Source organism: Salmo salar, chromosome ssa02 (assembly GCF_905237065.1).
Source record: "Salmo salar chromosome ssa02, Ssal_v3.1, whole genome shotgun sequence".
In the NCBI taxonomy this organism is placed as follows: Eukaryota; Metazoa; Chordata; class Actinopteri; order Salmoniformes; family Salmonidae; genus Salmo; species Salmo salar.
The window spans coordinates 37,936,435-37,960,224 of NC_059443.1; the positions used below are offsets into that span (position 1 = coordinate 37,936,435).

At 43.2% G+C, this 23,790-nt stretch overlaps 1 protein-coding gene across 4 annotated transcripts; it reads right to left on the bottom strand.

Annotated features, from left to right (window-relative positions):
* Positions 1–371: 371 nt before the first annotated feature.
* On the bottom strand, positions 372–23,244 carry LOC106582421 (sodium channel subunit beta-1). 4 transcript variants are annotated; one of them, XM_045703641.1, is made up of 6 exons: positions 21,932–23,244; positions 10,231–10,397; positions 5,288–5,553; positions 1,478–1,619; positions 1,035–1,106; positions 372–768 (listed from the first exon to the last, which is right to left on the bottom strand). In XM_045703641.1, the coding sequence occupies exons 1-5, from the start codon at positions 21,981–21,983 to the stop codon at positions 1,074–1,076; spliced, it is 660 nt and encodes a 219-aa protein (XP_045559597.1). In that variant the 5' UTR covers positions 21,984–23,244; the 3' UTR covers positions 372–768; positions 1,035–1,073. The 4 variants fall into 4 exon arrangements, with proteins under 4 accessions (XP_045559597.1, XP_014021006.1, XP_045559595.1 ...); XM_014165531.2 differs by having other exon boundaries at positions 5,316–5,553; positions 21,932–23,192; XM_045703639.1 differs by lacking the exon at positions 1,035–1,106 and having other exon boundaries at positions 21,932–23,186.
* Positions 23,245–23,790: the final 546 nt, after the last annotated feature.

Sequence of the window (23,790 nt, forward strand, 5' to 3'; positions counted from 1 at the left end):
ATAACTTAAGGTTTTCTTGGAATGCTTTCGAATATACCGGTAGGCTAGTCTAGATCTACACCTAATAGCCATTGAAGGTCTGATACATTTAAGTCATTTAGCAGACGCTCTTATCCAGAGCGACTTACAAATTGGTGCATTCACCTTATGATATCCAGTGGAACAACCACTTTACAATAGTGCATCTAAATCTTTTAAGGGGGGGGTTAGAAGGATTACTTTATCCTATCCTAGGTATTCCTTAGAGGTGGGGTTTCAGGTGTCTCCGGAAGGTGGGCTACAAGACGGGCTACTGAAGCCATTGGGCAAGATTGCAGTTGAGTTCTGACCTCTAATTGCTTTGATACAAGCACACTTTAGAATCCTGAAAATGACCTTTAGAAACATTTTAATGCCAATGGTTATGATGTATCACCAAACATGCAGCTATTCTTAATGTACAGTACTAACTTAATATAATGTAGGAGTATTATAATGAAGATTTGGATTGCATAATTAACTATACGTACTGTGTATATATAACTCTCTTTGATATTTATAGTACTGCTAGATAGTATACTCATGCTGTATATTTGTATTTAAACACAGTAATGTCCTTTTTTTCATTGGCTGTTTCACTTCTCATCCATCTGTTCTCTGGACAAGCCTCTTGGCTGCTTGTCCTCCTGGATGGGGTAATGAGATGGTGTCATAATGGAAGAAGGGGTGAAGATGAGAAGTGTTGAAGGGCTATCAAGAGCTATTTGTCGTTTGGAGCCATTCTTTAACCTGAAATAAAAACAGAACTTGTAAGAAAACATAGATGCCATGAATCCACTATTCTCTTGTGACCACCTTAAAGGGGAAGTTTTATTTTAGGGGGAGAAACCATCTAATATCAAGTTGTAAAATCCTGAACTTCCCCTTTAAAATGTAGGTGATTTGGTTCTGGGTGCTGATATGAGTTCCCATCAGTGACAGAACAAGAGTAAAGGAAGGAACAGACAGTGAACGGCCAAGAGTCCAGTTCTGGGTTAGTAGTAGGGGAAACCTACCAGTGCTATTCGGTTACTGCCACCATTGCACAATTCTCTTTACTCTCTGAAGCTATAGCTAAGTACTCCGCCCTGTGAGAGAGGGAGAGAGGTGAGGAATAAGAGAGAGGGGGGCAGAGAGGCAGTTAGAAAGAGAACGGAGAGAGGCAGTTATAACGAGAACGGAGAGAGGCAGTTATAACGAGAACGGAGAGAGGCAGTTAGAAAGAGTACGGAGAGAGGCAGTTAGAAAGAGTACGGAGAGAGGCAGTTAGAAAGAGTACGGAGAGAGGCAGTTAGAGTACGGAGAGAGGCAGTTAGAAAGTAACAGTTTTAGCTAGGTAATTACATGGCAAGAAAATATTTTCTGAGGAAGATTGAGGAAAAAGTGTTTAAGTGTGTGCTCTTGTGCGTGTGTCTGCGATGAATTGGACCGGTGTGTGTGTGTGTGTTTGTCTACTCACGCGCTCTCTCTCAATGCTTCCTCGCCTTGCGCTGATATCTTCCTGTAGCAGTAAATCATCTCCACCACCAGCCATACCTGCAGCCCAACGATGGTGACATACATCATCACCTCGGACAAGATGGAAGCTATCCCCCTGGTCACTAGTGAAAGAGACTAGAGGTTAAGAAGGAGACCGCCTTGGGCTTAATTAATTGTTAATTAATTAGAAGCTATTTCAATGAAAATATACAGATTTCTGATGCCTCATAAAACATGATGAAACAATTATCCCCAGACATCCACAAGGGTTCAGTGTTTCACTGGAAATGGCCCAGTTTTTCAAGGTCAACATTAATCTCAACTAAAACTGTTGGAATGACCTCAAGTAGTAGGTGAGCTGACTAAACTTGCTGCTAAACCCAACGTTCTAGAGACACTGCATCGACCGTTGTGGGAGCTTTTAAAATATTACTTAGGATTATGAAAGCAATTTAGCTCTTGGGAGTCTGACCGCTCCTCTCTTGAGAAAAATCCTTCATCCGAATGCAGGTCCATTAAAGCAGTACAGTAGGTCTCTATGTATTCATACCCCTTGACTTATTCCACATTTTGTTGTGTTACAGCGTGAATTCAAATTAGGATACATTTTTTTTGTGTGTCTCACCCATTGACACCATAATGACAAAGTGAAAACTTGTTTTTAGAAATGTTTGGAAATGTATTGAAAATGAAATACAGAAATAGCTAATTTACATGTACATATGTATTCACACTCCTGAGTTAATACACCTTTGGCAGCGGTTACTGCTGTGAGTCTTTCTGGGGAAGTCTATAAGAGCTTTGCACACCTGGATTGTACAATAATTTTCCATTAATATTTTTTTTAATTGGTTGTTGATCATTGCTAGACAGCCATTTTCAAGTCTTGCCGTAGATTTTCAAACCGATTTAAGTAAAACATGTAACTAAGCCACTCAGGAATATTCAACGATGTCTTGGTAAGCAACTCCAGTGTATATTTGGCCTTGTGTTTTATGTTATTGTCCTGCTGAAAAGTGAATTCTGTTGGAAAGCAGACTGAACCAGATTTTCCTCCAGGTTTTTGCCTGTGCTTAGCTCTATTACGTTTATGTTTATCCTAAAACCTTGCTAGTCCTTGCCGGGGATAATGTCACTTCATATAATGTTTTCATACTCTGCATTACTCATCTCATATGTATATACTGTACTCTATACCATCTACTGCATCTTGCCTATGCCGTTCGGCCATCACTCATTTATATATTTTTATGTACATATTCGTATTCATTCCTTTACACTTGTGTGTGCATAAGGTAGTTGTTGTGAAATTGTTAGGTTATATTACTTGTTAGATATTACTGCATGGACGGAACTAGAAGCATAAGCATTTCGCTACACTTGCATTAACATCTGCTAACCATGTGTATGTGACAAATACATTTGAATTTGATTTTACCCATGACATGATGCAGCCACCACTATGCTTGAAAATATGAAGAGTGGTACTCAGTGATGTGTTGTGTTGGATTTGCCCCAAAAATAATTGTATTCAGGACATAAAAACCATTCCTTCGCCACATTTTTTGGCAGTTTTACTTTAGTGCCTTATCGCAAACAGGATGCATGTTTTGAAATATTTATTATACTGTACAGGCTTCCTTCTTTTAACTCTGACATTTAGGTAAGTATTGTAAAGTAACTGCAATGTTGTTGATCAAACCTCAGTTTTTTCCTATCACAGCCATTAAACTCTGTAACTGTTTTAAAGTCACTATTGGCATGGTGAAATCCCTGAGCGGTTTCCTTCCTCTCTGGCAACTGAGTTAGGAAGGACACCTGTATCTTTGTAGTGACTGGGATACACCATCCAAGTTGTAATTAATAACTTCACCATGCTCAAAGGGATATTCAATGTCTGCTTTTTTCCCTTCAATAGGTGCCCTTCTTTGAAAGGCATTGGAAAACCACCCTGGTCTTTGGTTGAATCTGTGTGTGAAATTCACTGCTCACCTCTACGCAGACGACACCATTCGGTATACATCTGGCCCTTCTTTGGACACTGTGTTAACAAACCTCCAAACGAGCTTCAATGCCATACAACACTCCTTCTGTGGCCTCCAACTGCTCTTAAACGCTAGTAAAACTAAACGCATGCTCTTCAACTGTTCGCTGCCCGCACCCGCCCGCCCGACTGGCATCACTACTCTGGACAGTTCTGACTTAGAATATGTGGACAACTACAAATACCTAGGTGTCTGTCTAGACTGTAAACTTCCAGACTCATATTAAGCATCTCCAATACAAAATTAAATCTAGAATCAGCTTCCAATTTCGCAACAAAGCCCCCTTAACTCATGCTGCCAAACATACCCGCTTAAAACTGACTATCCTGCCGATCCTTGACTTCGGCGATGTAGTTTACAAAATAGCCTCCAACACTCTACTCAGCAAACTGGATGTAGTCTATCACAGTGCCATCCGTTTTGTCACCAAAGCCCCATTTACCACCCACCACTGCGACCTTTATGCTCTCGTCGGCTGGCCCGCGCTATGATATATGTCGCCAGACCCACTGGCTCCAGGTCATCTATAAGTCTTTGCTAGGTAAAGCCCCGCATTATTGAAGTTCTTGATGATCCAAGAAATGGTTGATTTAGGTGCAATCTTACTGGCAGCAATATCCTTGCCTGTGAAGCCCTTTTTGTGCAAAGCAATGATGACGGCACGTGTTTCCTTGCAGGTAACCATGTTCGACAGAGGAAGAACAATGATTCCAAGTACCACCCTCCTTTTGAAGCTTCCAGTCTGTTATTCAAACTCAATCAGCATAACAGAGTGATCTCCAGCGTTGTCCTCGTCAACACTCACACCTGTGTTAACAAAAGAATCCCTGACATGATGTCAGCTGGTCCTTTTGTGGCAGGGCTGGAATGCAGTGGAAATGTTTTGGGGGGATTCAGTTCATTTGCATGGCAAAGAGGGACTTTGCAATTAATTGCAATTCATCTGATCGCTCTTCATAACACTCTGGAGTATATGCAAATTGCCATCATACAAACTGAGGCAGCAGACTTTGTGAAAATTAATATTTGTGTCATTCTCAAAACTTTAGGCCATGACCGTATATCTCTACTGTATGTCTTTTTTGATACAGTATCTACTTTAGGGTCAGCTGTCAATGACAGTGATTTGTTGGACAATCATTGGCGTGGCTGTGGCTGAGCATTTGGATTGGGGGATATGAGACTTAATGACAGCTGTGGCCGCTTCTGTGACAGGGCTACTACTACTTACCATCCATCAACAGCTGTGTAGATAATGAGATGTACAACTGTTTCCTGTTTGTCAAATGTCCTTGATTTTGATATCAATGCTTCCATTTTGGAACATGGTCCAACCTACCATGGGCCATCTAACCCTGACCCTAAATCAAAATCATATAACTCATGCACCTTGTTCATCATCCGCTTGGACAATATTGCCACTTTTGGCAATTCAGGCATGGACATTGAGTGTCGGTCAACTCCTGCCCTCTCTTCCCTTCCTTCCTTCCCTCCCTCTACCCCGCTACCCCACCACCCTCTCTCCCCTCCAACTCTTCCCCCTCCCTATGCAGGGTTTAAGTAAGCCTATGTCATGGCTCTACTTTCACAAGGGTGATCTTAGTGTACTATTTCCCTCTCTTCCACCCTCTCTCTCCCCTCCTCTCTCCCCCTCCCCTATCCCCAGATGAGGGTGTGTGTCTACTATACTGGTTGTGTGTGTGTTCCTTTGCATGTGTTCGTTTGTGTCTAGACCTAAACCTAACCCTGTGAACCCTAAAGCCAACGCCTCACGCCTTGGCACCACGTTGAGGTGGACGATCTTGGTGGTGTCGTTGTGGAACTTGAAGGAGCTGAAGGTGAGGGTGCGGGTGAAGATGCAGCGGTAGGTGCCCGTGTCGTTCCACGTCACGTTCAGGATGTAGATGGAGCCGTCCTGCAGGTCCTTGGTCTTCTTGCTGCCCTTCCAGTCCAGACGCTCGTAGAAGCGCTCGTCTGGGGTGTCGCTCATTAGATCCTCGTAGCTGTAGATCTATTGGAGAACACAATGGGGGGGAAGTGAGACATACGAGCTTGCAATCCAAACTAATATGCTGTTTCCCCGTTAAATGGAGCATATCAGTTTGGATTGGCTATGTGGTTAGAGCGTATGCCCTGAGATTGGAAGGTAGGCCGTTTGAACCTTGCTCATGTCATACCGAAGACTTAAGCATTAAGGAGATGCGTTGGGGGAAAGGCCTTGCGATAGACTAGCATCCTGTTCAGGGGTGTACATCGAGGATCCTGCTATTCTAGCTTATTTAGTTTCGATTCTAGGTTATATGAGACAGGGTTTGGTGAGCCAACACACTCATCCTGGGCAGATCATATTAGGATTTTTACATTACTGGATGAAATCTGTGCAGCACTTTAATCAAAGCACCAATGTTCTGCATCAACAAGGGCTCATATCTCTGGACTAAGTGCTCAATCAGGTACTTTGGTTCTGTTATGGTTGATTATGGAGTGATTTCAAAAAAAGATTAAGTAATTTCTGAAGCAGTTTGGTTAGTACAGTATGAGCAGTAGTGGAAGAAGTACCCAATTGTCACACTTGAGTAAAAAGTAAAGATACCTTAAGAGAAAATAACTCAAGTAAAAGTGAAAGTCACCCAGTAAAATCCTACTTGAGAGTAAAAGTCTGAAAGTATTTGCTTTTAAATATACTTAAGCATCAAAAGTAAATGTAATTGCTAAAATATAGCAATTACACTTCCCCAGAAAGTATTAAAAGTAAATGTATACATAATTTAAAATTCCTTACATTAAACAAACCAGACTCCACCCTTTTCTTGTTTTATTAAAATGTACGGATAGCCAGGAGCATGCTCCAACCCTCTGTCATGACGTTGGCCTGTGGGTAAGGTTTATGACCCCCCATAAATATCTTTCTTCCTTCCCCTCTCTCTGACCCTAATGAAGGACTTTTGAATAGCCTTTGTTAAATATAGAGAGTTTGGGAACATCAAACAAGTGGGGGGAAAGGAACCATATTTCGGTAATAGAACCAGTTGGAAATATACCAGGTACTTAATGAGTATGGATCTCAGTTCGGTTGTCATCTGAGACATTATGACTGATGACAGGACGACATAAACTGTACCTGGGAAAGTCTACACATTCTAGGTATCAGATTCATATGGAATTGTTGTGCAATTTAAATGTTTGATATTGAAACTGTTTGTTAGAAGATTAAATGTAATTTAGCTTCCAATTGAGAGAATTGGGTTTTCATAAGGAAAGAGCCCTGACCAATCAGTGGCCTGCCCCTGTGAAGAGACGGGTTATAAATGATGAAACACACCCTTCTCCCCTCGCCACTATATAAGCCAGTGACAAAATGTAACCAGCCTGTTCCGGGTACGTGAGGTCTGCAGCCTCTGCGTTAAAAGGACTCACATGTCAAGTACAGAACTAAGCCAACCTCAGCGTGAGCTTTTGTTGCGAATGGTATGAACTTTGAACTCTTATTCACTACAGAAGTGATACTTCCTAGCCGTTGAGTTAGCAGCGGCCGCTGTAAACGTGGGCTAGGAAAGGACGGACGACGTAACCAGTCTAACACACAACGAAGATACTACAACGTATCCAATTTACCACCAGTGACATTCTTCCGAAGACAGGAAGATCTCTGTTGGCCAACACGGCCAGTATCTACGACCAACCTACCGAAACGCAGCTCAGAGTAAATATTTATTGCATTTTCCTTTTCCAAATGGCCGGTAATTTAGAATGCATACAATACTGTATTTACGATAGCATAGCTGCTTCCTTTGTTCCTCAGTCTTCCCGCTCTTTCATTCAAGCCCAACCCCCTTTCTTTGTGTAACAAGCCTCATACAGGTAGCGTCCACCAGGGACGTTTTCTGTATGACATAATTTGTATTCTGTGTATATGTAATTCTGTGTGATTAGTTAGGTATTCGGGAAATAAATAATTAAACCCAATTTTTGTATTGCTGATTCAACTTGTTAGCCAGGGTTTGTGAAGATAACCAAGAATTTACAACTTTCATATGAGACTGAAAATAAGGTGACGATTAATATTGACTGCTATCGATGTAAAATATTACTAGGTCTTTAAGAGTTTACTCGGAAGATAATGGCTCTATAAACACTCTTCCGCGGTGTCCCGACTTTCTAGTTAATTACATTTACATGATTAGCTAATCAAGTGAAATTAATTACAGAGAAAGGATTTTATAGAATAGCATGTCATATCACTTAATCCGGCATAGCTAAAGACACGACACCTCATACATAATTTACAAACGAAGCATGTGTTTAGTGAGTCTGCCAGATCAGAGGTATTAGGGATGACCAGGGATGCTCTCTTGATAAGTGTGTGAATTAGACCATTTCCCTGTCCTGCTAAGCATTCAAAATGTAACGAGTACTTTTAGGTGTCAGGGAAAACGTATGGAGTAAAAAAAAAACGTCCAAGTATTTTTACTTAAGTAATTTACATCAACGAGTATAAGTATCATGTGCAGTGTTTTTCCTGGTCCAGCATGCATGTCTATAACAGGGATTCTTATTTTTACAGTAAAACTATATAATAATAATAATATATGTAATTTAGTGTATACGTTTTAATCCAAAGCAATTTGTAGTAGACTATGCATGCATTTTAGAATATGTGACCCCAGCAGGAATGGAACTACAACCCTGAGGTTACTAGTGCCACATTCTTACCAAATGAGCCACACAAGACCCCCTACAGTGACTTCTGACTCTGCCCCTTGACCCCTATGAAACAACAGGCTGAATAGCACGGTCAGAGGTCTAACCCATGTCACTCTGCTCTTGACCCCCAGCCCTGACCTCTCCTTGGGGTTCTGTTTCACGAGATCAATCTTAGCTTTCATTTGTTCGAAGTTACTGGATGGAATACGAGGCCCCTGCTAGGGGCTATTGATGCATAATAGTCTTTATTGTTTTTGAGTATATGCTTTCAGCATTATGCTCAGCATGTTGTAGTAACTGAGGGCTGAATCCTAACTTGTATGGATATGTACACACGATAACTCATGTAAATCATGCATTGCTATCAATAACAGATTGTTTTACTTATGCACACTGGTCTAAAACGGATTCACCCCTTAACATCCAAACTTTTGTTTCACAGTTTCCAAATATTGTAGTGTCAAACCAGGCAACTGGCTGCGGCCACTCCCCCAGCAGGAGCCCTTGTTGAGGCTGTATTAGTCAGGGCCTGCCTGCACCACTTCCTGATGCATTAGCTGTTTAGAAACAAACAGAGCTAATGGGATCTCTCTCCTCATTTATGCTGTTATGTGATGGAGGGATTTAATGGCTAATGGCTGCCCTGTATTGATGTTGGAACAGACTCCTTCCTTTTAGGGAAAGTTGTGTATGTTTACATCTGACACTGAGGAAAAGAGCCCTTCATGAAAAATGCATGGCTGTGATGCTCTTTCTCATGATAAATGATAGCTCCCATTTCACTGGAGAAGAGAAATTGCCTATGAATCAAAACAAGCATGGTTACATTTCATGTGTTTTGTCTTTTTACTGAATGAGTTAAAATGATCTACCATTGATGTGTCTCCATTGTACAGCACCCATTGGTGTGATGACTTGGTAGTCATTGTGTTCAGTGGGGCTCTAACGTTCATGAATTGCTTATGAAACCTTGTTTCGTAATCCAAATTGAAACTAAATGTCAATGAATGCGTACTGGAAGCGAAGTCAGGTGCAGGAGAGCTGAGTGAATTGAACAGGCGCACTCTTTATTCCGGTAAACTTGCAAAAAAGCACAGAACAATGTGCCCAAAACACTGAACATAGACAAATGTCTGGCGCGTAACAAAATTCCCAATATACAAAGTACACGTAACACAAACAATCTTCCACAAAGACATGATGGGGAACAGAGGAATAAATACATGTAGATTGATTGGGGAATGAAAACCAGGTGGGTACGGAACAAGACAAAACAAATGGATACATGAAAAATGGAGCGGCGATGGCTAGAAAGCCGGTGACGACGACCGCCGAACGCCGCCCGAACAAGGAGAGGAGCCGACTTCGCCGGAAGTCGTGACACTAAAGGCCTGCCTTTGTTGCTGATACAACAGACAAGTCAACCTGCTTAGCTACCTCATTGACTCTCCGTGGGGTCGATCCCCACAGAATGAATGGGGACACTTTTCAAACTCTGCTGGGAGGGATCACTTATTGTGCACTTGCACACTCCCTGTCATGGATTTAACAGCGGTGGAAACTCCCTCCAGCCAATGTTAACACTAATCCAATCCTTTAAATCCATCTCGGTGAGTGCGCAAGTGCACAGTTTAATAATAATCATTTAATTATTATATTTCTATAGCGGTTTTCATAATCTCAAAGCGCGTCAAAAGCAAAAAACAAACAAGCAATACATCATGAGTTGCCTTTAGTTTAGGAGAAATGCGGAGAATCTAAGGTGTCTCAACAATATGTATTTTCCCCGGAAGTGTGCACTCATTCACTACTTCCCACAAATCTAAAAGCACTGCAGTCATGGGCTAGTGGGAGTACCATATTTATTCTACCAGTACTTTCCTTTTAAATCAATGACGGAAGGTGAACAGGTGCACATTTTGCGAGGAGGAGAGATAATTGGGATATATCCCGCTACTGTCCCTATGGATCCGTGTCTACTCACTTTTGTGAACTCGCTCTCCCCTTTGGGCATGAAGGACCATTCAACAGTGGCCTCGGCGGGCACCTCGGCCCTCATCTTACAGGAGATACAGCCCAGCTTAAAGCCTTCGTTGACCACTGCGTCAGTGTCAGAGTCCACCTCCACACACGCTCCATGGCATAGAGACGCTGAGGAGAGAGAAAGTACAACAAACATACAGTTAGCCATGGATATTTGGTGCTAGCCATGGATATTTGGCTTTACAGCCCACTGGGCGAATCAACGTTGTTTCCACGTCATTTCAATGAAATTACGTTGACCCAACGTGGAATAGACGTTGAATTGACGTCCGTGCCCAGTGGGAGTACACTCCTCTTTTACAGTGGTCACATCCGTGCAGCACGATAATTTCATCACTATAAACGGTTGGTCACTATAACCACGTTCACAAAAAATTGAGTGCAGTGTACGAGTAAATCTGAAGTAGGCCTGAGAACCATCATGGGTGATGATCCTTGTTCATTGATCCATGGCTTGAGAACAGGCTGATACAAGGCCAACACTCTAGGGATTTTATCTCAATACGTTGCAGGCAAACTGTCTCCTAATGCTTGTCAATTGAATTGGCAGATAATATGATAATGATATGGTAATGATATAATTAACAGTTTTTGTTTTGCATGCTTGCTCCTATCGCTCATAGCATGCTTGTCTTTTTTTCAATATCAGAGCATAAATTCTTGCATTTTTTTTATTTCCACTCATAATTTCGATATAGGTTTTGGTCAATTGTGTTGTTTTTTTCAGATTCATATAGTCTATTGACCAATTAGCCAAACAAGCTACAATGGGTAAGGGTGACCTGGATGTAGAAATTGAGGGGAAATAAACAGATTGCAGTGAGCGATGCTAGTCTCCTTGCAGCCTGACTGCGAGGTATATATAAGTAAGCTACTTGCATATATAGACGCATAAGTCAATATATGCCATCATGTCGCATACTGTACATCGGCCGAGAGCAACACACCTGTAACTGCACGTGTTTCTTTCTCACACTGCACCCTGCAGTTTCCACAAAGGCATCTGCATCGCTCTCAACCAATGATCTCGTGCTATTTTCAGCTTTGACCTCTGGCGATGCTTTTTTGTTCAACCGTAATGAGATGAGGGGACAGGATACACATTGCACATGCTGTCAGATGAAAAGGGACTTGAAAATAAACCAACACATAGTTTGGTTGAATTTCATAGTCACCATTCATAATATACTACAGTACCTGATATGCACCAACGTGAGAACTCTCTGAAAGAAATATTGCAACACTGAATGCTGATACAGATGAAGACAGAGAGAGAGAGAGAGACAATGCTGCAGAATACTGCAGAGAAAGAGGAAGAAACAGAGGGAGGGTTGGAGAGAAGGGAGGAAGGAAAAGGGGAGGAAAGGAAGGAGGAAGGGAGGAAAGAGTGAGAGTTAACAGCCATTTCTAGGAGAGGCAGAGGGGACAGGCGTAATGCCTGCTGATTCACTGCAGAGAGAGGGGGAGGAGGAGAGAGAGTTAACATCACAACAGTTTCATCACATCAGCTACTTCCACATTGGGGGGGGAGACAGCCTATGCAGACAGACGTGTAGAAAGGGGACTGGGATGGCTAGTTTTGACTGCTCAGAAAGGAAAAGACCTGGAAGGAACACAGACATGAGGACCCCTAACACTGTCACATTTCACACTACCACCATATCATCCAGCAAATGAGAGAGTTGGTTGGGGGAGGTTACAAGACAGGAGATAATGCTGACGGACCATTGCTACAAGACAGCAGAGGAGGGAGAGGGAGAGTGGTGAAAACTGACACAGTGTAATTAGAGAAAACACAAACAGTGGCAGGCCGTTGTTTGAAGAGGAGAGGAGAGGAGAGGAGAGGAGAGGAGAGGAGAGGAGAGGAGAGGAGAGGAGAGGAGAGGAGAGGAGAGGGGCACAGTGGGGAGGAGTGGATGCTGCTACTGGCTGTTCATAGCAGAGACAGCGAGAGGAGAGGGCAGGAGAGGAACAGAACATGCAGAGTGGGTAGACTCATCCAAACAAAGTGCAGACTCAGTGACCTACAGTTGAAGTCGGAAGTTTACATACACCTTAGCCAAATACAATTAAACTCAGTTTTTCACAGTTCCTGACATTTAATCTGAGTAAAAAGTCCCTGTCTTAGGTCAGTTAGGATCACCACTTTATTTTAAGAATGTGAAATGTCAGAATAATAGTAGAGAGAATGATTTATTTCAGCTTTTATTTCTTTCATCACAATCCCAGTGTGTCAGAAGTTTACAATTAGTATTTGGTAGCATTGCCTTTAAATTGTTTAACTTGGGTCAAACGTTTCGTGTAGCCTTCCACAAGCTTCCCACAATAAGTTGGGTGAATTTTGTCCCATTCCTTCTGACAGAGCTGGTGTAACTGAATCAGGTTTGTAGGCCTCCTTGCTCGCACATGCTTTTTCAGTTCTGCTCACAAATGTTCTATAGGCTTGAGGTCAGGGCTTTGTGATGGCCACTCCAATACCTTGACTTTGTTGTCCTTCAGCCATTTTGCCACAACTTTGGAAGTATGCTTGGGGTCATTGTCCATTTGGAAGACACATTTGCGACCAAGCTTCAACTTCCTGACTGATGTCTTGAGATGTTGCTTCAATATATCCACATCATTTTCCTCCCTCATGATGCCATCTATTTTGTGAAGTGGACCAGTCCCTCCTGCAGCAAAGCACCCCCACAACATGATGCTGCCACCCCCGTTCTTCACGGTTGGGATGGTGTTCTTCGGCTTGCAAGCTTCCTCCTTTTTCCTCCAAACATAACGATGGTCATTATGGCCAAACAGTTCTATTTTTGTTTCATCAGACCAGAGGACATTTCTCCAAAAAGTATGATCTTTGTCCTCATGTGCAGTTGCAAACTGTAGTCTGGCTTTTTTATGGCGGTTTTGGAGCAGTGGCTTCTTCCTTGCTGAGCAGCCTTTCAGGTTATGTCGATATAGGACTCGTTTTACTGTGGATATAGATACGTTTGCACCTGTTTCCTCCAGCATCTTCACAAGGTCCTTTGCTGTTGTTCTTGAATTGATTTGCACTTTTCACACCGATGTACGTTCATCTCTAGGAGACAGAACACGTCTCCTTCCTGAGCGGTATGATGGCTGCGTGGTCCCATGGTGTTTATATTTGCGTACTATTGTTTGTACAGATGAACGTGATTGATTTCATTTCATTTGATTTTCCCAAGATGTCAAGCCAAGAGACACTGAGTTTGAAGGTAAGCCTTGAAATACCTTCACAGTTACACCTCCAATTGACTCAAATGATGTCTATTAGCCTATCAGAAGCTTCTAAAGCCATGACATCGTTTTCTGGAATTTTCCTCTGTTTAAAGGCACAGTCAACTTAGTGTATGTAAACTTCTGACCCACTGGAATTGTGAGTTAAAAGTGAAATAATCTGTCTGTAACGATTGTTGGAAAAATTACTTGTGTCATGCACAAAGTAGATGTCCTAACCGACTTGACAAAACTATAGTTTGTTAACAAGAAATTTGTGGAGTGGTTGTAAAACAAGTTTTAATGACTCCAACCTAAGTGTATGTAAACTTCCGACTTCAACTGTATCATCAACCTTCTGCAAACTAATTTCCGGTAATGTGACAGACACAGAGCACAATATCCAAATCCGTTGCGTAATCTGTTGATGGTTGGGCAGAGATTTGCCTTATGCAACTAATATTCCAGAAACTGCAGATTAGATTAGGAGAGGAGCCAGTGCGGGAGATTAGCCGTTGATATCAATTTACTGAATGCAGTCTGAATGCAACAATACAAAATGGTGAGTTATAGTCCCTGAAAAGGCTGTCTATCTGTCAGTCCCTACAGACTGATGTTGATAAGTCAACTGTTAGGAACGGAAGGGATTGCAAGAGGATGGATGGAGGTCATCTTCGGAGCCAGAGAGGAGATAGACAGAGAGGAGATAAAAGGAAAAGGCAGAGAGAACATACAAAAGATAGTGATCTACAGTAGAGTGAAGGAGTGAGAGAAATAGAGAGAATGGAAGCGGATCTATAGAGCGAAGGAAAGAGGGAGAGAGACAGAAGGGAAGCAGATCACGTCAGTTTCCATGACAAGGTTACCACCCATTTACAGTGGAGATGCATACACACCCTCGACCTGGGGGAATAGCACACATCCATGACATGTCCCTGGACACTAACCAAGAAATGAACTTTCCATAGGAACAAACACATGTAATGTACACATCTAGACCAGCATCGCTGGCAGCTAGTGAAGTGACTGCATTTGAGGATGCCTGAAGAATTCTTGGATCTGTGTTGAAAATGGCCTATTGACACTCCCCTAGGCTTTTTCTATCTTTGAATTAGAATCTCCAGGGAAGGAGTTGTGTCCATAGTACTGTACATTGAAGTGTAGTCTGGGGACTTCTATCAGTTCAGGGAAAGAGAGCATGTCACATGCCCTAAAAGACACATCTATAGAAACACCGTCCTGCCTTTAAATGCTCAAAAGGCAGCATCTTGTCGATTTGGACACAGCCTACAGTGTTTGTTGTCTAATATCTATCTAGTAGGGCCATTTATCCAACTTCGAAACAGACTAAAGTATATTGATGAACTAAATGCTCTCCCGTAAATCACTACCTCCCTGCTTAACGGATACCAAACCTACTAGTGATCATGCCCTTGCTCAACTCCATATCTCTCTCGTGCTGCCTATCTCACTTTGTCTCTGTCTCACACACACACACACACACACACACACACACTCTCAGATGTAATCTGAGTGCGAAGGAATTATCGTGAGACACCCATCAGGAAATCACTTTGGAACACTATCCCTCCCCTCTCCCTGTCTCCAGGCCCAATACTCTGGCTGTGTGTGTGTGTGTGGAGGTTTTTGTGTGTGTGAACTGCTTCAACCTGAGGCTGAACTGCTTTGACTCATGGGCAGACACAGAGAGAGAGAGGGAAAGAGGGAAGCCTCCATGTCCCCTCTAACGGAGGACCCCGCATCAGTGGTGCCTGCCTGTCTAGACTGACTAGGAACAGAGCGCCAAGAATAGAGGCTCTATGACCAACAGTCAGTTTATCTATCAAATGTATGGCTACCACTGCAGATGACCCTGGGCATGTTAGTGTGTTTGTCTTGTTACATCACTAGACTTTAAACCAATATATTTCAGTCCACATGAAAAATAAAGACAGACTATGCATACTTTTCTTACATTTCTATGGAAAACTTCTTTAATATTTTTTTAGAGTACTGTTTAATCAGTGAGTACATTACAGGTACAAACTCTAGGCCATTATACTAGCTACAGTCAAGTAAAACATACTTAAGAACCTGCAGAGCACATAAAGACAGTGCTTTCAGTGTGTGTGTGTGTGTGTGTGTGTGTGTGTGCGCAATTAGAACATTTAGTCATGGTCCAGATTAGCGGATTAGATTAGCGGATTAAACGGATAGATTACACCGTCCATCAAATTTACAGATTTGAATAATTGATTTTATTTTGAGGCTATTCTGAACACCTAGGAGAAGCTTGAACCGGATCACAACTGCAAGAATATGAATGATCTTATCAGTGCAATGGCTGCTGCATTTCCATTTACAGTCTTCCTTCCCCAGATGTTAGCACACACAATTTGAGTCCATCAATCAGGACAGCCTTTGGGAGGGCTATTTGAAATGGGCAAGTGAATAAATTACGTCGATCTTAATTGAAGCTATGAACTATTGAATTGATCTCATCTCCAAAGTGCTTGAGATGTTTGGAGAGGCTTGCCACTTCCAGTATTCCATTAACCATTAACCTCGTCCTTTAGCAATTCCTGCTCGTCCATTTGACAGGCTATGGGTCTATGGGCCTGTGCTGGTCTCTCTAACAGCAAGGATTCCTCAAGGCTGCCAGTCTTTAGATTTGATGTGTCTTTATGTTTTACACTCTTGTCAACAGCAAGGACAAACGAGGCAGGTAGTATGCAGTTTAGTCATATTGGGGGAAAATGAGATCAGCCCATTTTGGTCTTCTTGTCTCACTCCCATGTACTTGTCTTAATCATCTGCTTGTCCAACTCTCATCTACCTGTCCAACTCTCATATACCTGTCTCACTCTCATCTACCTGTCTCACTCTCATCTACCTGTCTCACTCTCATCTACCTGTCTCACTCTCATCTATTTGAAGACCAGACTTCTTTGAGAATTCTGTCTGTCCTTATCATCACCCATTGTCTGTCTCCCTGTCTGTCCTCTCTCATATTTTCTCCCTGAATGGGTACAGATGTGCACAGCACGCCAGACCCTGTCTCTCTTTGGGCTGCCCTCACTTGGCCTGTCCAGCAGACATACAGGCTGCTTTATTTACCCGTTACACAAGTGCTGTTGCATAACACTCATACCTCCACCCCAACCTCTCTCTTCCTCCTCCTCCTTCTCTTTCTCTCTCCCTCTTCCTTCACTCTCTCTCCCCCCTCTCCCTTTTTCTCAAAAACTATTTTTTTCAGCCTGGTCTCATTGTCCTCCATCACTCTGCAGCTCTCTTTGTGCACCAACTCTCCATCCACTCCATCCCTTCATTCTTTTGGTGCACTGACATCATTTTAAGAGAGTTGGCTGTAGTGCTGCCAGCGAGGGTAAACTGTGTGTCCTGAGGGTACTGCTAACGGGGGCAGGTTTAGATGGGGACACGGTGGGCATACTGTGTGTCCTACATTTGGGACAACATGTGGTGGCAGCGGTTGTTTCGTTTACAGGGGCAGGGTTAGAGGGGGACAGAGTTTGGCTGGGGGAGATAAGCTCCCCCTAAATCTCCCATTTAAGGAAATGCTTCAGCATTAATATGGAGTTGGTCCGCCCTTAGCTGCTATAACTCCACTCTTCTGGGACGGCTTTCCACTAGATGTTGGACCATTGCTGCGGGGACCTGCTTCCATTCAGCCACGAGAGCATTAGTGAGGTCGACCGCTGATGTTGGGCAATTTGACCTGGCTCGCAGTCAGCATTCCAATTCATCCCAAATGTGTGCGATGGAGTTGAGGTCAGGGCTCTGTGCAGGTCGGTCAAGTTCTTCCACACCGATCTCAACAAACCATTTCTGTATGGACCTCGCTTCGTACACAGGGGAATTGTCATGCTGAAACAGGAAAGGGCTCTCCCCAAACTCGGATTGCCAGATGGTGAAGCGTGATTCACTCCAGAGAACGTGTTTCCACTGCTCCAGAGTCCAATGGCGATGAACTTTACACCACTCCAGCTGACGCTTCGCATTGCGCATGGTGATCTTAGGCTTGTGGCAGCTGCTCGGCCATGGAAACCCATTTCATGAAGTTCCTGACGAACAGTTCTTGTGCTGACGTTGCTTCCAGAGGCAGTTTGGAACTCTGTAGTTGCAACCGAGGATAGACAATTTTTACACGCTGCGCGTTTTAGCACTCGTTCTGTGAGCTTGTGTGGCTTACCACTTCGTGGCTGAGCCGTCGTTGCTCCTAGACATTTCCACTTCACAATAACAGCATTTACAGTTGACCGGGGCAGCTCTAGCAGGGCATACATTTGACGAACTGTCTTGTTGGAAAGGTGGCATCCTATGACGCTGCCACGTTGAAAGTCACTGAGCTCTTCAGTAAGGCCATTCTACTGTCAATGGTTGTTTATGGAGATTGCATGGCTGTGTGCTCAATTTTATATACAATTGAAGTCGGAGGTTTACATACACCTTAGCAAAATACATTTAAACTCAGTTTTTCATAATTCCAGACATTTAATCCTTGGTAAAATTCCCTGTCTTAGGTCAGTTAGGATCACCACTTTATTTTAAGAATGTGAAATGTTAGAATAATAGTAGAGAGAACGATTTATTTCAGCTTTTATTTCTTTCATCACATTCTCAGTGGGTCAGATGTTTACATACACTCAATTAGTATTTGGTAGCATTGCCTTTAAATTGTTTAACTTGGGTCAAATGTTTCGGGTAGCCTTCCACAAGCTTCCCACAATAACTTGGGTGAATAAGTTGGGTGAATTTTGGCCCATTCCTCCTGACTGAGCTGGTGTAACTGAGTCAGGTTTGTAGGCCTCCTTGCTAGCACACACTTTTTCAGTTCTGCCCACATATTTTCTATGGGATTGAGGTCAGGGCTTTGTGATGGCCACTCCAATACCTTGACTTTGTTGTCCTTACGCCATTTTGTCACAACTTTGGAAGTATGCTTGGGGCCATTGTCCATTTGGAAGACTCATTTGCGACCAAGCTTCAACTTCCTGACTGATGTCTTGAGATGTTGCTTCAATATATCTACATCATTTTCCTCCCTCATGATGCCATCTATTTTGTGAAGTGGACCAGTCCCTCCTGCAGCAAAGCACCCCCACAACATGATGCTGCCACCCCCGTGCTTCACGTTTGGGATGGTGTTCTTCGGATTCAAGCCTCCCCCTTTTTCCTCCAAACGTAACGATGGTCATTATGGCCAAACAGTTCTATTTTTGTTTCATCAGACCAGAGGACATTTCTCCAAAAAGTATGATCTTTGTCCCCATGTGCAGTTGCAAACCGTAGTCTGTCTTTTTTATGGTGGTTTTGGAGCAGTGGCTTCTTCCTTGCTGAGCGGCCTTTCAGGTTATGTCGATATAGGACTCGTTTTACTGTGGATATAGGTACTTTGTACCTCTTTCCTCCAGCATCTTCACAAGGTCCTTTGCTGTTGTTCTGGGATTGATTTGCACTTATTGCACGAAAGTACGTTCATCTATAGGAGACAGAATGCGTCTCCTTCCTGAGCGGTATGATGGCTGCATGGTCCCATGGTGTTTATACTTGCAAACTATTGTTTGTACAGATGAATGTGGTACCTTCAGGCGTTTGAAAATTGCTCCCAAGGATGAACCAGACTTGTGGAGGTCTACAATTTTCTTTTTGAGGTATTGGCTGAATTATTTTGATTTTCCCATGATGTCAAGCAAAGAGGCACTGAGTTTCACAGTAGGCCTTGAAATACATCCACAGGTACACCTCCAATTGATTCAAATGATGTCAATTAGCCTATCAGAAGCTTCTAAAGCCATGACATCATTTTTCTTGAATTTTCCAAGCTGTTTAAAGGCACAGTCAACTTGGTGTATGTAAACTTCTGACCCACTGGAATTTGGATACAGTTTATTATAAGTGAAATAAACTGTCTTTAACAATTGTTGGAAAAATGACTTGTGTCATGCATAAAGTAGATGTCCTAACCAACTTGCCAAAACTATAGTTTGTTAACAAGAAATTTGTGGAGTTTTAATGACTCCAACCTAAGTGTATGTAAACTTACGACTGTCAGCAAAGGGTGTAGCATAAATTGTTTATGAAATACACTGCTCAAAAAAATTAAGGGAACACTTAAACAACACAATGTAACTCCAAGTCAATCACACTTCTCTGAAATCAAACTGTCCACTTAGGAAGCAACACTGATTGACAATACATTTCACATGCTGTTGTGCAAATGGAATAGACAACAGGTGGAAATTATAGACAATTAGCAAGACACCCCCAATAAAGGAGTGGTTCTGCAGGTGGTGACCACAGACCACTTCTCAGTTCCTATGCTTCCTGGCTGATGTTTTGGTCACTTTTGAATGCTGGCGGTGCTTTCACTCTAGTGGTAGCATGAGACGGATTCTACAACCCACATAAGTGGCTCAGGTAGTGCAGCTCATCCAGGATGGCACATCAATGCGAGCTGTGGCAAGAAGGTTTGCTGTGTCTGTCAGCGTAGTGTCCAGAGCATGGAGGCGCTACCAGGAGACAGGCCAGTACATCAGGAGACGTGGAGGAGGCCGTAGGAGGGCAACAACCCAGCAGCAGGACCGCTACCGCCACCTTTGTGCAAGAAGGAGCAGGAGGAGCACTGCCAGAGCCCTGCAAAATGACCTCCAGCAGGCCACAAATGTGCATGTGTCTGCTCAAACGGTCAGAAACAGACTCCATGAGGGTGGTATGAGGGCCCGACGTCCACAGGTGGGGGTTGTGCTTACAGCCCAACACCGTGCAGGACGTTTGGCATTTGCCAGAGAACACCAAGATTGGCAAATTCGCCACGGGCGCCCTGTGCTCTTCACAGATAAAAGCAAGTTCACACTGAGCACATGTGACAGACGTGACAGAGTCTGGAGACGCCGTGGAGAACGTTCTGCTGCCTGCAACATCCTCCAGCATGACCGGTTTGGCGGTGGATCAGTCATGGTGTGGGGTGGCATTTCTTTGGGGGGCCGCACAGCCCTCCATGTGCTCACCAGAGGTAGCCTGACTGCCATTAGGTACCGAGATGAGATCCTCAGAACCCTTGTGAGACCATATGCTGGTGCGGTTGGCCCTGGGTTCCTCCTAATGCAAGACAATGCTAGACCTCATGTGGCTGGAGTGTGTCAGCAGTTCCTGCAAGAGGAAGGCATTGATGCTATGGACTGGCACGCCCGTTCCCCAGACCTGAATCCAATTGAGCACATCTGGGACATCATGTCTTGCTCCATCCACCAACGCCACATTGCACCACAGACTGTCCAGGAGTTGGCGGATGCTTTAGTCCAGGTCTGGGAGGAGATCCCTCAGGAGACCATCCGCCACCTCATCAGGAGCATGCCCAGGCGTTGTAGGGAGGTCATACGGGCACGTGGAGGCCACACACACTACTGAGCCTCTTTTTGACTTGTTTTAAGGACATTACATCAAAGTTGGATCAGCCTGTAGTGTGGTTTTCCACTTTAATTTTGAGTGTGACTCCAAATCCAGACCTCCATGGGTTGATAAATTGGATTTCCATTGATTATTTTGGTGTGATTTTGTTGTCAGCACATTCAACTATGTAAAGAAAAAAGTATTTAGTAAGATTATTTCATTCATTCAGATCTAGGATGTGTTATTTTAGTGTTCACTTTATTTTTTTGAGCAGTGTACATTAAATAAGTATGTAATTGTTCTGTCATTTGTTCACTCAGGTTCTCTTTATCTAATATTAGGTTTTGGTAGAAGATCTGATAACATTCAGTATCAAAAATATGCAAAAGGAGAGAAAATTAGAAAGGGGGCAAATTCTTTCTCACAGCACTGTACATGTAATATGGATTCAGAACGCGTTATGTGCATTTGTGCATACTGTAATAGATTTGTTGTTTGCATACCATAGTGAAGCATACCTCACACCTCACCTACAGGTACTAATCTACACTGTTCTAGACTGTTCCATGCTGCCGCTAATGAGCCCTCCATTTTAACTCCAACGCATGGCCTCATCTCATCTCGCTATTCGCTCTGAAAACAAGAACAGCTGGTTTAGGGTTTTAGTGAGCAATCCGGCAAAAGGCAACACTCACTCGCACGCACGCACGCACAGAAGTACACTCTGGTCTTGTTTATTGCAGTCAATGGGAAGGAACTCTTGGTTAATACTGTATCTCTATTATTTAACAATCAGTGTTACAATCACAGTCAGAGTCCCTGTAACTAAGGCTAAACCAACAAAGATTCACACACCCTTCTCCTCTCAAAAGCTGACCATGCACACAGCACGGCCACTCTGATCATCCCACAGTACTGGGCATCTATGCTTATTGGCCCCTATAAGAACAGACAAAGAGTGAAGACTGGACTGTGGCCGTGACAACCACCCACTGCCCACTCACCTTGCAGAACCCACAGCGCCAGCGGGACCAGCAGCAGCTGAACTGCAGACATCCTGGCGGAGGGAAGGGAGAGGGCTCTCACCGGTGCCAACCCACAAGCACTCTCACACACACACCCCACAGACAGGGAAAGACAAAGCAAGACTGTAGGTCTCCGTCTATTAGCAGCTACTCCAAATAAAGGTGCTCCAACAGAAAAAACCTCTGGGTCTTCAAAAGGTCTTCACTCTCACTCCAGTGAGGATGAGTAAAAAAAAAAATAAAGAGAAAAGTAACAAAACACAACTGGAGCGTCCCAACCAGTCTGGGAGAGGAGATCTGAGGCAGGACCTCTTCTGGTGAGGCGCAGTCAGAGTAACTTTTTTGTCCTCCTCTTCAGCTGGTGCTTAGCCTGGGGGGCATCCCTCTGTGGGTGGAGGGGGGTGGCCAGTTGAGGAGGAGGTCAGCTCTAGGCTGCGTCCTTGTCAGTGCCCCTTTAGTGTCAGGAATATACAGCCTCCGCCTTACCTCACCGGCCTCCGTACTGAATCAGACTGGTGCCTGTCCAGCCTGTACAGAGTCCACAGTCTCCACACCACCGTATTTAGTTACCAATGATGAAAAAATACTGCCCTGCGCCTCAGGTTTCAGTAACCCTTGTTGTTCATTTAAAGCTTTTGTTCAACTATTTATAATCTGGACGGTTGTTTGGCAATGTGACTGGGTGCACACAGAAAAAAGCAACATGTGGTAAATGGACTAGCAGCTGATATGATCAATGATTCTTTGCGGTGAGGTTTTTCAGGAAGACATGTTGAGTTTAAGCTCAGAAAGTAGATGACAACATTAGTGTGTCTGATGGAATTTGTGCATATCATGGAAGACAGATAATTGTGTAATGAGTTTGAGTGATGTAATGCAATATTCAACATAAAAAAGTGTTATATTTGCAAAAATAAAGATGCAGGTCCATCAACAAATCATTCCACAACACTTATGATAATTGATGCTTTACATTTATATTTTAGTCATTTAGCAGATGCGCTTATCCAGAGGACTTGCAGTATGCCTACTTAGTGCATACATTTTTGTTCTTGTTCATACCAATAAACCAGTGCATGTTTTTATTATTATTGTTTTGTTGTTGGTAACACTAGTCCCTACAGGTCATGATAACAGGTCATTCCATAGACAACAATTAAGAGTGATTGTGGCCAAGAAGGCATGTAGAAATAACTTTACAGCTGCCCTATTGACGATCTAACTTTATACCATTTGTTATTATAGCAGTGGTCGAATAGATACCATACTAAACTACATTCCGATATATTATTGGATATGACTATACAAACCCACAGAATTAATTAATAAAAATGCCTAATTAAAAACCGAATTAAATTCGTGATTTTCTCCACATCTGGCCACTTCACATTTGAAAAAGATATGCTGCGTTTATGAGCAATATCTGTCCTTACGTATGGTACCCTCTTATTCCTTATTTTCTTTCCCCATGTGTTTCTCTTTAGATTAAATTCTCTATTGCGTCTACTCCAAGGTTTTGGGTCGAATGTTGCCTTCCAGGCAGTTCCGTGCGTTTGAGAGAAACCTGCCGCTGCGTGGAAAGCGTGGCACAGAAGTTCAGCAATAATACGCGAAGATTCCCATTCTAGGCACTTTCAAATAATCGCCACAGTAAGCATAAGAACCGGCTATTTTTCAACATAATTTGCTATTGAATAGGTGACCAGAGCGCCGAGGGGAAAAACGGATGAGCCTGCGAAATGACATGGTCTTCGGAAGGCTGCTCCCTATCTAGGCGATATCACTCTTTGGGACAGGGAGAGCGAAGAGAGGTTGGGGAGGGAAATGAATAGGAGGAG